Raw genomic sequence first — 17395 nt, 5'->3', positions numbered from 1 at the left:
TACCTGCAAGAACAACACTTGTCTGCCTTGTGTGTACTAATTTCATAAAACTATTGCTATTAACATGACCTATATGCTATTAAACTTGCTTTAGTGATCCTATTCTGACAGGCTTAGTCAGCAATAGAACTTGTCATATTGATAATATCTTGGTGGCAGACTGAAGACCAGAAGTGTAGGTTACTTTTTGAAGTGTATTATATGCCCAAATCAGCCGTAAGATGATTTGGAGACATTTACCATTCATAAAGCAAAAAAGTATGAAACCACATGGATATATTAATCTTAAAATGGTTTCCAAGATTAACAGAATCTGTTCACAAGCAAGACAAGTGGTGCTTATGGGTAAGCTATTACTCTACAACAATATGATCCAGTAAACACAATGTAGTAAGATGAGATAGGCTGGCTGATGTAGTACCCACTTGGACATCATGTAGCAAAAAGAGATGGGTTGGATGATGCAGTACCCACTTGAACTTCAAGCAATTCTAGACGACGCTCTAGCGTATCAAGCTTCTCATTCAATGATGCCAATTTGCTCTTTGTTGTAGCCTCTGAAAGAGAATACAGTAAGTGAATATACTAAAATATTTCAAAGCCCAGAAAGCTCCTTTATTTATACAAAACTGTTCAAAGAAATCAACAAAAATTACAAACCGCATTAATATCAAATCCGAAAGAAGGGTAGAGATCTTCATTAAAGTGAATGTTCTTTAAGAATCAGTACCTAACCCACTGGTCATTCCTGACTACTGCAGAAGTTAGAAAACTTTATTACAAACTCTTACCATTGTGAACTAGATATTATCCTCATCTGAATATGCAGACTACATTGTCTATGTGTCAAAAGAAAGGTACACAAGATTCATATGAGGCCACCCATCTTAGACCAGAATTCCCCAGGAACAGTCTTAACATCTAATTCAATATGATGAAATGAACAAAGGCTGAAGACTAAGAAGAGATTCAGGCAGAGCAAGGGTACAAATTCTTTTGGTTATTCATGAAGAGTTTCGCACTTCAAAAAAGAAACTGGTGCTTTCTGAAGCATAGGAATTGAGTATGAAAACAACCAAAACGAATAAGCATTTAAAATCAATTTGTAGAGAACATCTTGGACCTGAGTTGTCCTAGCATGTTTGAATAAAAAGTCCCAAAATGTTGTACTGATGCGCAAAAAAAGGAAGTAAATTCAGAAAAGGACGCTCGCTTTGATTAAAGAAGCAAAGCAGTCAAACGCAGAAGAACAATGTTTTAGTCACCATCCTCAAAGTGAACAATCCATCACGCTATTGATATACTCAATGAACCCCATTACGAAACAGACAGAAGTAATTACAACGGTACAATCGTAAGGAAACTCCCTAAAGCAAATCGAGATTGCAAAATCATTTTAACATTATCGGATCCAATCCAAACAACTACGAAGACCACAAATTCTAGCGTAGTCAACATCCCAAGCCCCATCCTAAATCATTTCTCAAAACTCCAGAAAACAGTAAAAAAAACATAAAGATGAGAAATTCGAGATCTAGTTGAAATAAAAGATAAGAAACTGAGAGAGAAAGGATTGGAACAGTGTTTACATACCGAATTGGACGAGGAATTCGAAGAGGCGACGGATATTGAGGGAAATGTGAGAGATGAATTCCCGGTTCTCCCAATCTGCTTGCACTGCAATTCCCACATTCACCGCGTTGGTGATCCCACCCGCTCTCGCCATCTCGATACTGAGAGCAAGATGCAGATTCAGACCATAAAACCCTAATGCAGCGTTAGGTTGCTCAGAAACCGGTGGAAAACAAAAGGAAAGAAAAAACAAAAACAAAAACAAAACAAAACAAAAAGGGAAACTCGGAGTTGGAGTCTTACCTATAAACCTGTTATAAGATTCAAAATTTTGTAATTATTTTCCCAGGAATCAAACGGACAGTAATTATAACTGAATCAAAGTCTGCTGTTTGTTAGCTATATGGAAATAGTTATCAGACCATAAAAGGAAAAAGAGTGATGAGCAGAATTAAGGTATGCGCTCTTTTGCTTTATATTCTCTTATCTGGCAGCCTTTCTTAAGTTGAGGAATGAGGACAATTAAAATAATAAAAATAATAAAGAAATAAAATCATACACAAAAGTTGGTTGGTAGGTGGATGGGTATGTTGATTATATTTTCCCAACCAGGCTAATCTTTGAAGGCAAGCCTTTCATAATTACGTACTTGTCCCTCTCCACCCTTTTGGACAGAAATCAAGTAGAGGCCCTAAACCCATCCCAATTCAACTTGTTGTTAGAGCCCAAGGCCCAGGACTCAGGGCATTCCAATTCATTTGTGTCCTTTATCTCAAGTTACGCCATCGTTCGTACATGCGCACGCTTGTTATTAAATTCTGTTTAACTGTAAGTTTAGAATTATTAATGGCATCAACTACTGTTGATATCGTTTGCAAAAGTACTTAAATCCTATCCGCCTGTTGGCAAGACTTTTTAAAATATCTTAGAAACGTTTTGTAAGGAAAAAAAAAAACACCACCATCGCACGTTCAAGTGAAAAGCCCACCCAGACCACAAGGAATTTTCCAGAGTGCAAGCAAGAGGGCTCTAATGCCGATGTTCATCCAGTTTTGAAGCCCAAACTACTAAACACAACCCCTTTTTGAACATTTCTTTTTATCGTCCAATTAGAGGAATCCAAAAGCGTATCTTCGAGCAAGAGACATCCACTATTGCTCTCATTGTGTCAATTTCCTTACCAAGAAAATCACCTAAATAAGAACATTGCCAAAACGTCCTTCAGAATAAGTTAATCTTATTGGAGCCCGTCTGTGGTGTATGATTAAAAAAAGAAACAATCCTAAAGGCCGCTTCAAAGCCTTGTACAGCAATTTTATAAGAAAATACAACTTCTATGCAGAAGCGGTGACCGATAATAAGCCATTATGCCTCAGTAGTGCCTCTGGAGAAGGTTCACGCCCTCGAAATTCCACAAAAACCTGCAGACAACAACTTTTAGCACGGTCACAACATCATATTCACAAAATCTAGGAAAGGCCAATCCAAAATAAAATTCACTATCTACAATTCACAATTTTATTACGATGCAGCCGTAATCTAGAAAAATAATGGCTGTTCAGGGTCTATTTTTAAAAAATATAGAAGAAGATTACGCAAATAGAAAAAAAAACACGCAAATTTAACTTCTCTAACCTCCAATGGTGCTTTACCACCTCCAAGAGCAAGCACGGTTTCTCGGAACTTTTTCCCTGTTTCCTCCACAGCCTGTTGCAAGACAGATTAATATATCTTGATGAATAGAATGTGAAATACTGCAATTCTTACTTCAATTAAAATAGGGACCATGGGATAAGGAGTCCATTACTGCTTCATAAATTGAAACGAATGACAAGTCAACTGCTATTTGGATGGAAATGTAATATCACCATGTTAAAGGGGTTGTTCAGTTCCTCTTGAGAAATTGCAATTAGTAACCACTAGCATGCACATCATTATGTGACGGAATAATACTGTGTATGCAATTTCTTCTGGAAAGGCTGGAAAGCTAATCCTTAAGCTTGTTAACAACACTTAAGAAATCACAATTTAGTAATCACTTACATGTAAAATGGATTTAGCAAGCAAATGAATAATATCTATGGGTATGCTTTTTGGTGGAAATGCTGTGAAAGCCAATCTTTAGGGACAGCCTCTTATGGACATACCTTCTCATCATCCAATCCAGCATCCTCAAAGGCAGAGAAAGCATCTGCAGATAAGACCTCTGCCCACTGCAAAATCATTATTTTCACTTTTAGAAGAGGAAAATAAATGAGTTTCTCTACATCCGTACACCCAAACGCTCACATAAATCGACCTTAAAGATAAAAGGAGAGGAAGAGTGGAAAATTTTATTTTCCAGTATACTTTCAGTAAGTTGATTATCAACACAGGTTATCATCATAAAGGGTTTGTTTTCACAAGGTAAAAAGGATGCATAAGTATTAAAACCATGACAACCAATTACAGAAATAAATCCAAGCCAAATCCACCCATCACTTCCAAGAAGAAAGGAACTACAGGAAAAAAAAAAAAAAAAGGTAAGAAATATTACCTTGTAACTATAGTATCCAGCTGCGTATCCACCTGATATTCACAAGAAGCAATAAGAGATAAATTCACAAGGAAAAACTGCTGTATTTAGCAAAATTAACAGAAAAGGCAAACCTGCAAATATATGGCTGAAACTGCATAGAAACCTGTCCTCAGGAAGTGGAGGGATCACTTGTGTTCCTTTGGAAACCCTCTGATCAACATCATATATGGTTTCTGACCCACCTGGCACATACTTTGAATGCAGCTCCAAATCCACAGTTGCAAATCTTATCTACAAAATTACAAAGGAAGCAATCATAGAACCTGCCATGCATTCATTATTGATGAATCAAATAATATAGGTGTAGCTTGCACTTGTTGCAAGTTCCTCATAATTTAGTGTGTGCTCTTTATCACACATTATTGCCTCTTCTTTCAGTTACCTTAAAGAAGTTAGTTTTTTTCTCCTTAGAGTGGCTTTAAGGCACTTGAGTAGGGAAAGTATGAATTATTTAACTATTTTGTTTATTTATTTATTTCTTTCTTAATGTTATAAAGATAGGAACAATGTTAGTATTTTAAGTAGTCACCAAGGAAAGACCAAACTTGATCATCAGGTTTAATAAATAGATAGCATAGATTAATGTCTTTCCCCCTAAAACCACGCCCTCCACTTATCAAAACCTAGAACCTGCATAGTAAGCCCATTAGGTTACAAATGTCACTTTCATGAAATACAATATGTTGTTGAGATTTCGATATACGGTAATGAACATCAAGGTCACTTTTTCTTGTAAGAAATTCTTACACTTTGTATCTCATCTCAGCGGGACAGGCAATATGGGATTTCTAAAAAGAACACACATATGACACATGATATCCTAAATGAAGTTAATATGAAAAGATATGCTAATACTAAAATGCACAGGCAAACAAGTAAGACAACATATAAACATTTTGCACTGACCTGACGAAGACTAAGGGACCCGGCACGAAAAGTCCTTGCTGCAACAAGTTTCAAATACACATCTTCAGGTAGTGTTTCTCCAGTTTCATAGTGCTTAGCGATGCTCATCAAAGTATCCCTGCAGCAACCATTAATGAATTCAAATGGTCAGCATCATACATGTTGACCATATAAGTTGTAACGGTGCACTCCCTCCCTTGTAGTCATTGCCCACTTTAAGCTCAATGGGTCCTCAAGATTTTAAAACGTGGCTACATGGTTTAGATTAATCCAATAATGTCAGAAGCTATCACAATCACCACCACCACAAATCATGCAGACACGGCATCCTCATAAATCATATGATTTCAATGCCGGCACATGAATGCAATGAACATGTATGTTGACCCTTAAATATGCCACACATGTATGATGTTAATAGATGCAACAATTGAAGAAATCATATGATATGAAAATGCTGGCACTCTAACACAACGAATTTGTACTCTTACATGGTACCATCTAATTAGAATCAGAAATCCAAGTTCCAGGGTCCCAAAGAATCCCTCATTGAAATATTACAACCATAGCAAATTAAGGGTTAAAGAAGTAACTAGGACAGAGTAAGTCCCACCACCTGAAAACTTTCTGATGACAAAAGGGTGAGGGAGTTCCTAACTGACCACAATGTCATTCCCCCACCCTCAAAAGCATGAACAAAGAGAAGCCCTTGCACAGTTGCACTAGTGAATTGTGAAAGCCAGCTACCCAGATGGTTTAGGGGAAAAATGGATTAAAGATGATAACTAATATTAATTTATAGAAGTTGCAGAAGGTCCTTTTGGACCTGATCAAACTTTATTGACAGCAGAGTATGAAAGAGAAAAACCTACGAATTGATAATTTCAAAATGTATATGATAATGTCTTAAATAACAAGAATAAAAACATGTCCTTCTGTTAAAAACCTTAAAGGGAATTCCAAAACATGACAAACGATACATCATGCATTCCTCCCACTGGTAAATCAACTTGAGTGAAAAGGATTAACACCTGTTTGGGCAAGGTAACATGTGTGATAGTGGTGGACCTAGAAATGGACTAAGGGGTCGTTTGTTTCCTAACCAACCAAAACATAACCCTGTGCCAAAATAAACCATAACCCAATCCCTGCCTTTCCCACATCGCAATGGCAGTCTGCAACAACAATATTTAATAACAAGTGCTGCTTCTTTACTACATTGAATTTCAAATTTTACGGCAATTGAATTTCAAACCATTTCCTCCCACTTGGATCATATTTCACCTTTTTTTTTTCCTCCATTACTTGACCAAATTTCACTTTCTTTCATTAAATTATATTTGTAGGAATAAACATAAAAACAAGTTATCAAGGGAAAATGGAAACTGCAACCAAAAAAGGCCATATATTTTACTGGAAGATTGAAATTAGTCAATGTGATGAACTAGGACTTGTTTGAACCCAAAAATATATTTAAGACCACCTAAATACATTCTTTTCATCCTTTCCAGATCCATTATTCTCTTGGAGCAAAATAACCACGTTGTAATCTGGGAACAGCAGAAAAGATCAGTGAGGATTAAAAATAAGACTTTGGTTAGAAAAGTACCTGTGGTAACACCAATTTTCCATGAATTGAGAAGGTAATTCAACAGCATCCCACTCTATCCCCCGAATACCAGAAACCAGACCCTCATCCTGCTTGGTAAGCATATGCTGAAGTGCATGACCAAATTCATGGAAAACAGTCTCAACCTGCAAAACATGCATATATATCTAACAATATAAGATTGCGCATGCACAAACTGAACAAGATGATATTCTATGTATAAACATAACCACCATCACCCCCACTCTCCCTTTCTCCTCTACTACCCACCAAAAACGAAAATAAAACAAAATAATCATCATCTACCATATCTTTAATACTCAGCAGATCATTTCAAGAACAATGAAGTGCGCCTTTTTTTTAATACTTAGATGACAGCCTTTTTAGTGTCTTTTTATTATATTCTCTATATATAAACTGCATCTACATATTTAAAGAGCTTTTTTCCATCAGATTTATCATTACAAATAGTAATCAATGAAGACTGTATCTAACAATATAAGATATATATGCAAAACATGCATATATAACTAACAATATAAGATTGTGCATGCACAAACTGAACAAGATGATATTCTATGTATAAACATAACCACCATCACCCCCACTCTCCCTTTCTCCTCTCCTACCCACCAAAAACGAAAATAAAACAAAATAATCATCATCTACCATATCTTTAATACTCAGCAGATCATTTCAAGAACAATGAAGTGCGCCTTTTTTTTAATACTTAGATGACAGCCTTTTTAGTGTCTTTTTATTATATTCTCTATATATAAACTGCATCTACATATTTAAATAGCTTTTTTCCATCAGATTTATCATTACAAATAGTAATCAATGAAGACTGTATCATCTAACCCAAATCTTTGAAGTCAATTAGACATACAATCTGACCCGACAGACCACTAAGCCAGCCCCTGAACTGGATGAAGGGCCAGACAGGCAAAGCTGCCAATTGCTCCCTGATGTCATCTTTGGTAGTAATCACCTCAAAAAAATTTAAATAAATAAAACCCAAACAAAAAAAAACAAAAAAAAAAAAAGAAAAGCAAAGAAAAAAACAAGAGAGAGAGAGAGAGAGATTAAAGCAGCTTGAGATAGAAACAATGTGTTAGGTTTACCATTTACCTCACGGAATGTCATAAGGCTTGGTTTATTTCCCACTGGTGGTGTTTGATTGCACACCATATGAGCAATAGGCAACCTAGCTTTGGTACCATCACGTGACAATGCACGACTGCGAGCAACAACCTCATCCATCCATGCACCTCCCCGTTTCTCAGATGGACGAGAATATGGATCAAAGTAAAAATATGCAATTGGACTACCTGCAGTGTCTTTCACACAGTAGAATCTCACATCATTGTTCCAAACCTAAGGAGCAAAAACCATATATGATTAGAAGTGGAAACCATCACTTTAGGATAGAAGGATATCAAATAAAAGGCAATTTAAATATATTACTGGAGCAAGACCATCAGCTGGCTCAATGTCAATTCCAAAAAGCATCTTAGCAAGGCTGAAAAGACCACCCATGACCTTTGGCAATGAGAAATAGGGGCGTAGTTCCTCCTGTTGGATTTTAAAACAAAAAATAAATAAGTTTCTCTATCAGAAATGAGGGCTTATTTACAATCAGGAAAAAAACCCACAAAGAATAAGCAATTTCAACCTAATCACATATTAGAGAAAACTTTCCATTTAATGATATCAACATTTGCAGAATGTTGAATTTCAATGAGGTTATGCACTGTGAAAGAAACAAACAAACTAGTTTCAGCACAAGAGAAACATGGCTCTAGAATTAATGAATAAGTCATGCAACAAAATCTTAAGTAAATACGAAAAAACCACTTCCTATTCTTGCTACACAGGAATGTGGGCAAAAATGCCCTCAGAAGACCCTGCTATGGAAGCCAAAAAGTGAGGGAAAATGATGAGGTTTCCCTTATGCAGCATCCAAACATGAATTCCCTTCCCAATTCAAGAATCATTCACATTAGAAGACCTCTTCAAAACTATTGACAAAGTGAACTGATAGGGGCAAACACCTTGATTCTGCATCTTGGGGAATATACCCAGAGCATCAGTAGACAACCCAATTCGAGCAAAACCAGAAATCAAAACTGTCCATGAGAAGGCATCCCTTTGTGGAATTCCTGCATACATCTCATGTGCTTGTTCCAAATTTTGGGATTTCACATTGAGATTCAACATATGATTCCCTTGAATACCAACATAACCATTCTTGATTAACTTAGCATGAAGAACCAAAGCTCTTGGGTAGTTCATGGAATCATTAAGGATTTTTCATTCCCTTTCTTCCACTTCCTCAGCAACAAACAAAGGCTGAATTAGGCACATCCAATGTTTTCAAAATCAAACCAATCATTGAACCAAAAAAGTTATCAATTTACAGTTCAATGGTCAAACTGGTAGTTGAACCATGGTCCACCCGATGACATAATACAATTTATATTTTATAAAAAATTACGATTAAAAAATAATAACATTTCATTTTTTATAATTGATGTTGGGAATTAAATGACAAGGATAGATATAAATATATTAATATTTTAAATTTTATTAAATAAAATATTAATATGTATAATATCTTAATGAGAAGATATATTTAAGATGGAATAAAATTTATAATATTTAATTTTATCTACATGTCAAATGTTGTATATCTTATGATTTATAATTTAAAAAAATATCAATCATTGAACCAAAAAAGTTATCAATTTACAGTTCAATGGTCAAACTGGTAATTGAACCATGGTCCACCCGATGACATAATACAATTTATATTTTATAAAAAATTACGATTAAAAAATAATAACATTTCATTTTTTATAATTGATGTTGGGAATTAAATGACAAGGATAGATATAAATATATTAATATTTTAAATTTTATTAAATAAAATATTAATATGCATAATATCTTAATGAGAAGATATATTTAAGATGGAATAAAATTTATAATATTTAATTTTATCTACATGGCAAATGTTGTATATCTTATGATTTATAATTTAAAAAAAAAACCTTATTAAACCCTCAAACGAAACATCTAGCTAATTATTTAAGGGTTTTAAATAATAAAAAATTTGAAAGAAGCATTATTTCTATATATAGCATTTTACAGCACTAATTAATACAATGCTTTCATATCCCAATGGTCTAATTACACTTTTAACAAACTGGAGATCCAAGGTCGAAGTCCTTAGGAAGGCAAAAAGTCCTTTCTACATCTTAAGCAAATCCCATATCAGAAGGCAGTCAAGTCAATAACTTGTATAAATACCTTGCAACAATGGAACAAATCTTAGAAACTGATGGGCTGGAAGCAGAATCGGGGCCAATGGATTAGCGGCCGACATCAATTTTTGGTCAAACAAAGCATGACCAGTTCTTAGAGAACCGGCCAACTGCCAGTTCTAACAGTTCAACACCAGTTCAATCCCTGAACAGTTCACCTAAGTTGACCGGACCAGAGAGGCCGCTAGTCAATGGTCCAACCGGTTGGACCAGCCAGTCTGGTTTTTAAAACCTTGGGTGCATCAACTTGCCATGCAACCATCAACAAGTGATCCTTCATTTAGAACAATGTCATTTCATGATCATATTACTTAATGGATAGATACCCTGCCAAAATTAGCCATCCAATTTTTCCCTTTCAATTTTATTTTTATAATTAAAAAAATTAAAAACAATCTTGAAAATTATCTTTAGTCTCCATTTAAATAAAGTAAAAATTTAAAAATATATAGATATAAAATATTAGCACAATTAAATATTTAACATCGTTTACTACATTTATATGTGTTTTAAAATGAGTTAAAATCAAAGTCATATTATTATAATATTAAAAATAGCAATTATTTAACAATAATAATATAGTATAGCTTTTTCTAGAAGGGTAATATCAGAATTCCTAATTTTGATTCAAATTCCACCCATCCATTTCCTTCTCATTTTGATTCCCTTTCTCCTCCCTTCCATTTTCTTAGGTTTGTTTGGTTCTTGGAAATTTTGAGGGAAAATGTAAGGGAAAAAAAAATACCCAAAAAAAAAAAATAGAAGGAAATAAAAAATGAAGTAAAATAAAAAAATAGATTAAAATTCGATAAATTATTTTTATTTTTTATTTCAAACTCATTTTACTTATTTTAACTCATCAATATAAAAATTAAATAATTTAAAAATATTTAAGTTTTTAATTAGTTTTAATGATATTTGATTTTATTTTATATTTTTCATAGGACAACCAAACATGAAAAAATAATTTTCCTTTGCATTTTTTTTCTTTCCTTGGTATTTTCTGGGAACCAAACATATCTTTAAAGTTTAGTAAACACATCATAAGAAAATTCCTTAGACAAAAACTCTAAAATAATAAACATAACTTGTCTGACCAACAACTGAGAACAAAATAAGAATTTTTAGATCAAGGATGAAGCAATGACCATCCAGCAAGATTAAAATCTTACCAATAGATTCTGGATAAAGCACAGAATCTGCAATGTGTAAAATTCAAGTATGATTTAGCATATACATTTTGAAAAGAAGAGAGACTTAACCTCATTTATGTCATATTTTGACTCACGAAGCCTCTCACTCCAAAAGTTGAGATCCCAATGGCTCAAATCATCAGCTTCTACTGCACCTTGACTTTTGGAGAAATTCTTTAGGTCCTCCGTATCTACAAGGATCAAACAAATTATCAGACCTTTTCAACTCAATAGGCCTTTTGTGGGAAAAGGTTGCATCAAGAATAAAGAAGCAGAAGTGTAAACCTATTACAGACAAATCATACTCACAAAACATCAGGAAATCAGGTCCTAAAATCCAGACAGAATAAAACCCACCATGATTTGTCTATCATTTAAGCTAATGATTCATCAGGGAAAATATAACCTTCAAACTAAAGCATCAAGTAAAGAGATTTAAGTATTATAGACTCTGCTCTCAATTGTGCAAAAACTGACTAGCAAACTGAGTAAAGTTGCATCAAGTTTTTGCTTCTATGCACCACTACATACTAAGTAAATACTTATATAATCCAACATAAAATCAAACAAGTCTGCAGAATTTATTAATATTTTTGTTCCAGCAGGGAACTCAAATCTAGAACCCCCCAACCCCAATCCCCTCCCACTTCTAGGCCTCAAGGCAAAATTCTTTATGAATCTGTAGTATCTTTAAATATTAAATTAATACAATTTAGTGCATACAAAAACCTCACAAGTTTGTATGAGTCGTTTCAAAATAAAACCCTACTGCTTAAAAGATCATAGGTGGACCACCACTTTAATCCATATCAGGCGTAGTTAAGTGCATCCAAAAAACTACCTTGTACTGCAGCATCCCATGAAGCACTGCGAAGCTTTTCTAGAAGCTCTTCTGCCTTATCAACAGTAGCCATTTTGGTTGCCATACTTACCTGATAAAACAGTATTTCAGTAAACCTATGAAGGAGATGTTTTCTCCAAAAAAAACATTATAAGTTCATACCTCTGCATAGTTACTGTAACCAAGAAGCTTAGCCTTTTCCAACCTAAGCTTCAGGATTTGGCCAATAATTTCCGTATTATCCAAATCTCCACTAGAGGCACGGGTTACATAAGCATAATAAACTTCCTTACGCAAGGAACGGTTTTGAGCATGTTGCATAACAGAAAGAAAGCTTGGACCATCCAATGTAATTATCCAAGGCCCATTCTCAGCAGTAGCATCTTTATGCCCCTGAAGTGATTGTAGATGAGCATAAGCAAAAAATGAGAAGAGAATTGCCAATCTTACTGGACTTGAGGAAGGAAATGGATTAACAAGCAAAAAAATTGAGCTACAAATCAGCTAAAAATACCTTAGACACTGCTGTTTGAGCAGCCAACCCAAGAGCAGTAGCAGGCAATCCTTCAATATCTTTCTTATCAGTTATCAATTTTCCAAACTTCTTTGTGGCATCCAATACATTCTCTTCAAATTTTTGAGAGAGTTTTTCCAACTCCTGAGAATAAATTCATAGTGAAATAAAAAATCCCACAATCAGCAACTATGAAAATAAGCATCAAAATAAACAAATAAAAGACCTTATCAGCTTACATTCTATAAAAACAACTTATGGAAAAAATTAAAGCTTTATGGGTCAACAGTAGCATTCCTTTTTCATATTTTTTCCTATATGTCTGGAAAAAACAAAAAATTGACTTGGATATATCATTGCATGAAGTAGCAAGAATTGAAATATAGCCATCCTATAGGATAAAATTTCATTAGAAGCAAAAAATAGAAAAAGGCAACTACAAGAGGATATCAGTCGTAATCCTCAAGTAACTACTTGAGAGTTGTGATATGATTTTAAACTTCAGACTGTATCATTATAGCATGCATAAATTAATGTAGCCGAGATATTGATTAACTTCCTGAGATTGGAAGAGCTCATGTATATGATCTAGGATTTTCATAAAGCCATTGCCCATTCATATCCCTGTTTTGGTGATGAAAACTTTGCCCTTGGCTTGTGATGGATAACATATTCAGTTTCAGGTGCTCATATGTATCATAATATGCATATACAGGAAAATAGAAAACAAAGACAAACCAGTGCTTAAAAATCAATGGATTTAAAAACAAACAAGCAAAAATAACATGCCTTGAAGCATGCTTCCTGTATCTCTTTTTCCTCATTGACTTCATTTATTGATATTTTTTTTAATGAATAAACTTCATTTATTGATATTAAAGCACACCTGTTGAATCTTGTTAAAATGCTCCTTTTTATCATCTTCAAGAGAAACACCGCTAAGAACTGCTTGCTTTATTTGGGCTGCATGGGAACAAGTACAAAAGTTATTAGGCCATATCAGAAAAACTAAAATGATTATTTAAACTAAAATAATGCAGACCCTATACATATGATGCATTGTGGTTCTTGGTTACCAAGATATGAGACAAGGAGACATCAAGTCACACATAGACTGCAAAGACATGCACAATGACAAAGCATCATGTTATCATTTTACATCCTAAAAACAGTTTCCAAAATCCTTTCCACGCCATATCATAACTGATCATAGAATTGACCAACATTATGAAAAAACAAAAATAAAAATATATTTTCCCTCTAGTTCTTTCTTTCTTCACCTCTCCTTCATGGTTCTTACTCAAATCCCGTTTCCACAAATGTCATGGTGATTCCTGTGAGCCCTGTGGGAAGATTAGTTATCACCAGGGTGATACTTCTGTCTGTGATGGTCAAGATCTTAATAACATTCCTCCTCCAAATCCAATTTCTGGCGAAATCTCCAGAGAGAATACTGAAATGTAAAGCCATGATGCTAAGAATTTATTATGATTTAACTCACTAAACACAAAATGACCATCAATTATTCTCCCAACTGTTGTTAAGAGTAGAAAGGAGTTCCAAACTAAACGAAAGAAGCTGGTTTCAGTATGAACTATGATACAGGGTCTCCTTGGTGTTAAACAATATTTACATTTAGACATCAATTCATCAGAACATATTAGAAGAAAATGATGCCAGGAAAAAGATGGAGAAAAAGTAAGCATCATAACTGGTGCCCAATTTTGTAGTTATAAAATTTTACAGGTTGGTTTGACTCCATGGAATACCATAGTCCATAAAGGGAGAAATTATCCATCACCAATCCTAGCGTGAGATCACTAGAATTTTGGAAAAATAAATCCAAGGAACAGAAAAGTTTTAGGCTCTTCAACCCCATTCTAGATAATGGTAGAGAATTTTTTCCCCCGATATATGAGGTTCTAGTACAAAATAGGCTATAACACTATCTGACACAAGCGTTTATCTTTTGTGCCTGACATTGCAGGCAAACACTAAGAAATTATATCTTGGTGCCCAGCATATATATGAGTTTCAAATCTCCCAATCACAGATCAAAGTTATTCTATGTGAAGTAGTTTCCCAATAATTTTAAAACTAATAAATAAATAAATCCAAGAATTCAAACATCTGGGCAAAGAAAAGGGGGATAGGATTCAGATATTAACAACCTATCGAGAAAGGATTCAGGTATTAACAGGGACAAGAATGTCTTGTGCAAATAATCTGTCTACACAACCTATAATCTAAATAAAAATAAAAAATCTCCCCCAAACTAAGGCACATGAGGATTGGTGGGCAGTTAAATTGCTAATTGTTGAAACCAAAGAATTGGATGATATGTCTCCAAGTACATCCAGGAATGAATGACTACACCAGAAAATGTAGTGAACCCACTCTGATCAGCAATTCATTAGGACCTAATTTCATAAATGACACAAGCCAATTTTGAGATTGAACGAACACCGATTACTTTTGTTTTTCTGACTTCTATTCATATCCGTACAGCAATGACAAGGCATTTGCATATCTAAAATAGTTAAATTTAAGAACCAGATCACTGATCCAACATCTGTTTAAAGTTATGAATAGATCAATCCATTGCATAACAAATGGTAAAAACCAATACAGACAATTTATAGGCAGCAAGGGTATATTTCTAGCAAACACAAACCTGTACCCATGGCTCTCCAACATAACCAACACAGAAGGAGGCATAGTTTAAGGGCATGGTAGGACAAGTAAATCAAAACATAATAATATCAATATTTTAGTTTTCGTAATATATCAGTTTCCTGCCATAAGGTTAACCACTCACATGGAACAAAATGAACAAAAAATTTCCATTACAAAAGTATACTCACAGTCCACTATACGTTTCTGAGCATCACTCAGTGTTTGCCACTCAGGAGATTCTTGAATAGCTTTAAATGCATTATAAATGGGTTTGCTTTGCCCCAACCTAAGCTCAAATTTGACCTTGTCTGGCTGCAATTTAAAAAAAAAAAAGAATTAAGTAGAAATAAATGGAGAAAATAAAGAGTGTACAATTCATAGACATCATACTTAATGGGAGGCCATTGTTAAACAAAAACTCAATTGAGTTACCATAACTTGCCTATAAACTGCATCACATTCAGGTTTCTTTTAAATTTAGAAATATGTTACAAGTTTCTGATTTTGTCCTAAGGTACAGGAGACAAAATAATAGGGATCAATTTAATATGAACCGTTATTTAAAGTTCTGGCTCAGTCATTTCAATGTTCTGTTGTTTGTTAAGAAAATATTGAAAATCTAGAATCATATGTTTCATTTTTTGGGATCCAAATAAAAATTATAATAACTTCAAACAAATTGATCCTATTACAACCATTTGACATACTTGATTCAAGCTTTTCCATTTTTCTTTTTCTTTTTTCTTTTTTATTTTGAAGCCAAGAAAGCATAGAATGAAAGATTCAAAATTTTATTTTCTATTCTTTTGTCTTTTTAACCAACCACATGACAACAATTAAGGGTTGTTCGATTACATATTTGAAAAGTTTGTCCAACAAAGTCTGCATTCACAATATATATGCAAAACAGAAAGAACTGAGAGGGATAAAATGCAATGGTAAGAAAGTTTTACCTGGACTTCCTCAATTGCAGAACGAAGCTCAGACGAATCCTTGACAGACTTGAGATGATTGACGATTCCCCAAACCACAGATAATCTGTCCACAAGCTTCTCCAAAGGATCTACTAACTTGGGCCATGTGGGTTCGACTTTGCTCTCCAATTCAATCAAATCATTCTCCTGCAAACAAACAAACTATCAAACACACTGATCAAGTAAAAAAGAGAGAAAAAAGCAAAATAAGAAAATGATACAAGAAAACTGAAGATTTATAAGTTTTCTTGAAAAATGAATAAAATCAACTCACTAAGCCAAAACAGTTGTCTTAGCTTGGTCATGCACATAATTTGTTTTCATTGATTTAGATACTCGATTCGTTTTTTTGTTACTACATTTTCTTGACGAAGAAACCGTGCCTAAAGCCAAATCAGTTTCCAATTAAACTAGAAAGCATAAAAAGAGAAACCCTAAACGTTTTCTTGGTTGCTAAGGAAACCATTAGAAAATAAAATAAATGATTGCCTTGCTTCCGATTCTCAGAAATGAAATACAACTTATCCGAGCAAAGCATTTATATCAACCATTTAATTTCTTTTCCCCCGTTTTTTTTTTCCCTCATCGTACACTTTCCCGATATCCAAACGGAGCACAAAACCAAACACAATCGTCAAAATCAAAGAAACCGTACAAGTTGATTCAACATAGTACGAATCCCAGGGATGACATGATCAGCTTTGACGGCATCAAAGGGCGGGAAATCGAAATCCAGGAGGAGAGGGTTGACTTCTGGGGTTGACTGGGGGACAGTAGCCATTGATGGAGCGGAACAATGAGAAGAAAATGGAACGATGGAGGGACAGGTTGGTGATCTGTGGGGGTTCTGAAGGCAAAAAGAGAAAGACGAAGACCAGAGAGGACAGGGACGTGATTTTGGGAAATGTTTTGGACAAATAAGAGAATAAGAAGACCTGCGGACGAGGGGTTGGATGGAAAAGGATAGACGAGTCGCCGTAAGCATGTTGGCTATAAGGAGAGCTCCGATGAGAGCCCGCTTTGGCATGTGGGCGCTACCCATAACTCCCTTCTTTGTACTAATTTTTCCTATGCTGTGGCTCTTGTGAGTCGTGACCTGTGAGGCGATTGATATTTGAGACATGACGTAATAGTGGGGTCCGGTCGGTCCAAAATTCTTCAATTTTTGTTAAATATGGGTAGCAAATGATAACCTATAGAGAGACA

At 34.6% G+C, this 17395-nt stretch overlaps 2 protein-coding genes across 4 annotated transcripts; both read right to left on the bottom strand.

Annotated features, from left to right (window-relative positions):
* Positions 1 to 259: 259 nt before the first annotated feature.
* Positions 260 to 1726, bottom strand: LOC100267364 (protein BRICK 1-like). The gene is made up of 2 exons (XM_059738596.1): positions 1594 to 1726; positions 260 to 557 (listed from the first exon to the last, which is right to left on the bottom strand). Exons 1-2 carry the CDS (start codon positions 1724 to 1726, stop codon positions 433 to 435), a joined length of 258 nt encoding a protein of 85 aa, XP_059594579.1. The 3' UTR covers positions 260 to 432.
* On the bottom strand, positions 260 to 17271 carry LOC100257087 (probable cytosolic oligopeptidase A). Of its 3 annotated transcripts, XM_002270183.5 has the most exons (18): positions 16845 to 17271; positions 16169 to 16336; positions 15404 to 15527; positions 13426 to 13502; positions 12540 to 12683; positions 12188 to 12418; positions 12026 to 12116; positions 11254 to 11375; positions 8133 to 8240; positions 7797 to 8042; positions 6666 to 6811; positions 5057 to 5174; positions 4222 to 4381; positions 4109 to 4140; positions 3720 to 3785; positions 3208 to 3279; positions 1876 to 2993; positions 260 to 1767 (listed from the first exon to the last, which is right to left on the bottom strand). In XM_002270183.5, the coding sequence occupies exons 1-17, from the start codon at positions 17229 to 17231 to the stop codon at positions 2907 to 2909; spliced, it is 2379 nt and encodes a 792-aa protein (XP_002270219.4). In that variant the 5' UTR covers positions 17232 to 17271; the 3' UTR covers positions 260 to 1767; positions 1876 to 2906. The 3 variants fall into 3 exon arrangements, with proteins under 3 accessions (XP_002270219.4, XP_059594577.1, XP_059594578.1); XM_059738594.1 differs by having other exon boundaries at positions 1876 to 3279; positions 16845 to 17267; XM_059738595.1 differs by having other exon boundaries at positions 260 to 1733; positions 1876 to 3279; positions 16845 to 17267.
* Positions 17272 to 17395: the final 124 nt, after the last annotated feature.

Source organism: Vitis vinifera, chromosome 7 (genome assembly GCF_030704535.1).
Source record: "Vitis vinifera cultivar Pinot Noir 40024 chromosome 7, ASM3070453v1".
NCBI lineage: Eukaryota > Viridiplantae > Streptophyta > Magnoliopsida > Vitales > Vitaceae > Vitis > Vitis vinifera.
This window is presented reverse-complemented; position numbering and strand designations above follow the sequence as displayed.

Excerpts from the sequence above, each read along its gene's own strand:
- LOC100257087 (XM_059738594.1), bottom strand. The coding sequence starts at position 17,231 with ATGGGTAGCGCCCACATGCCAAAGCGGGCTCTCATCGGAGCTCTCCTT. Across the intron at positions 8,043-8,132 it reads CAGCTGATGGTCTTGCTCCA|GTTTGGAACAATGATGTGAG; the intron begins GTAATATATTTA and ends TTTGCTCCTTAG. Across the intron at positions 4,141-4,221 it reads TTTCAGCCATATATTTGCAG|GTGGATACGCAGCTGGATAC; the intron begins GTTTGCCTTTTC and ends TGTGAATATCAG.
- LOC100267364 (XM_059738596.1), bottom strand. The coding sequence starts at position 1,726 with ATGGCGAGAGCGGGTGGGATCACCAACGCGGTGAATGTGGGAATTGCA. Across the intron at positions 558-1,593 it reads CGAATTCCTCGTCCAATTCG|AGGCTACAACAAAGAGCAAA; the intron begins GTATGTAAACAC and ends ATTCTCTTTCAG.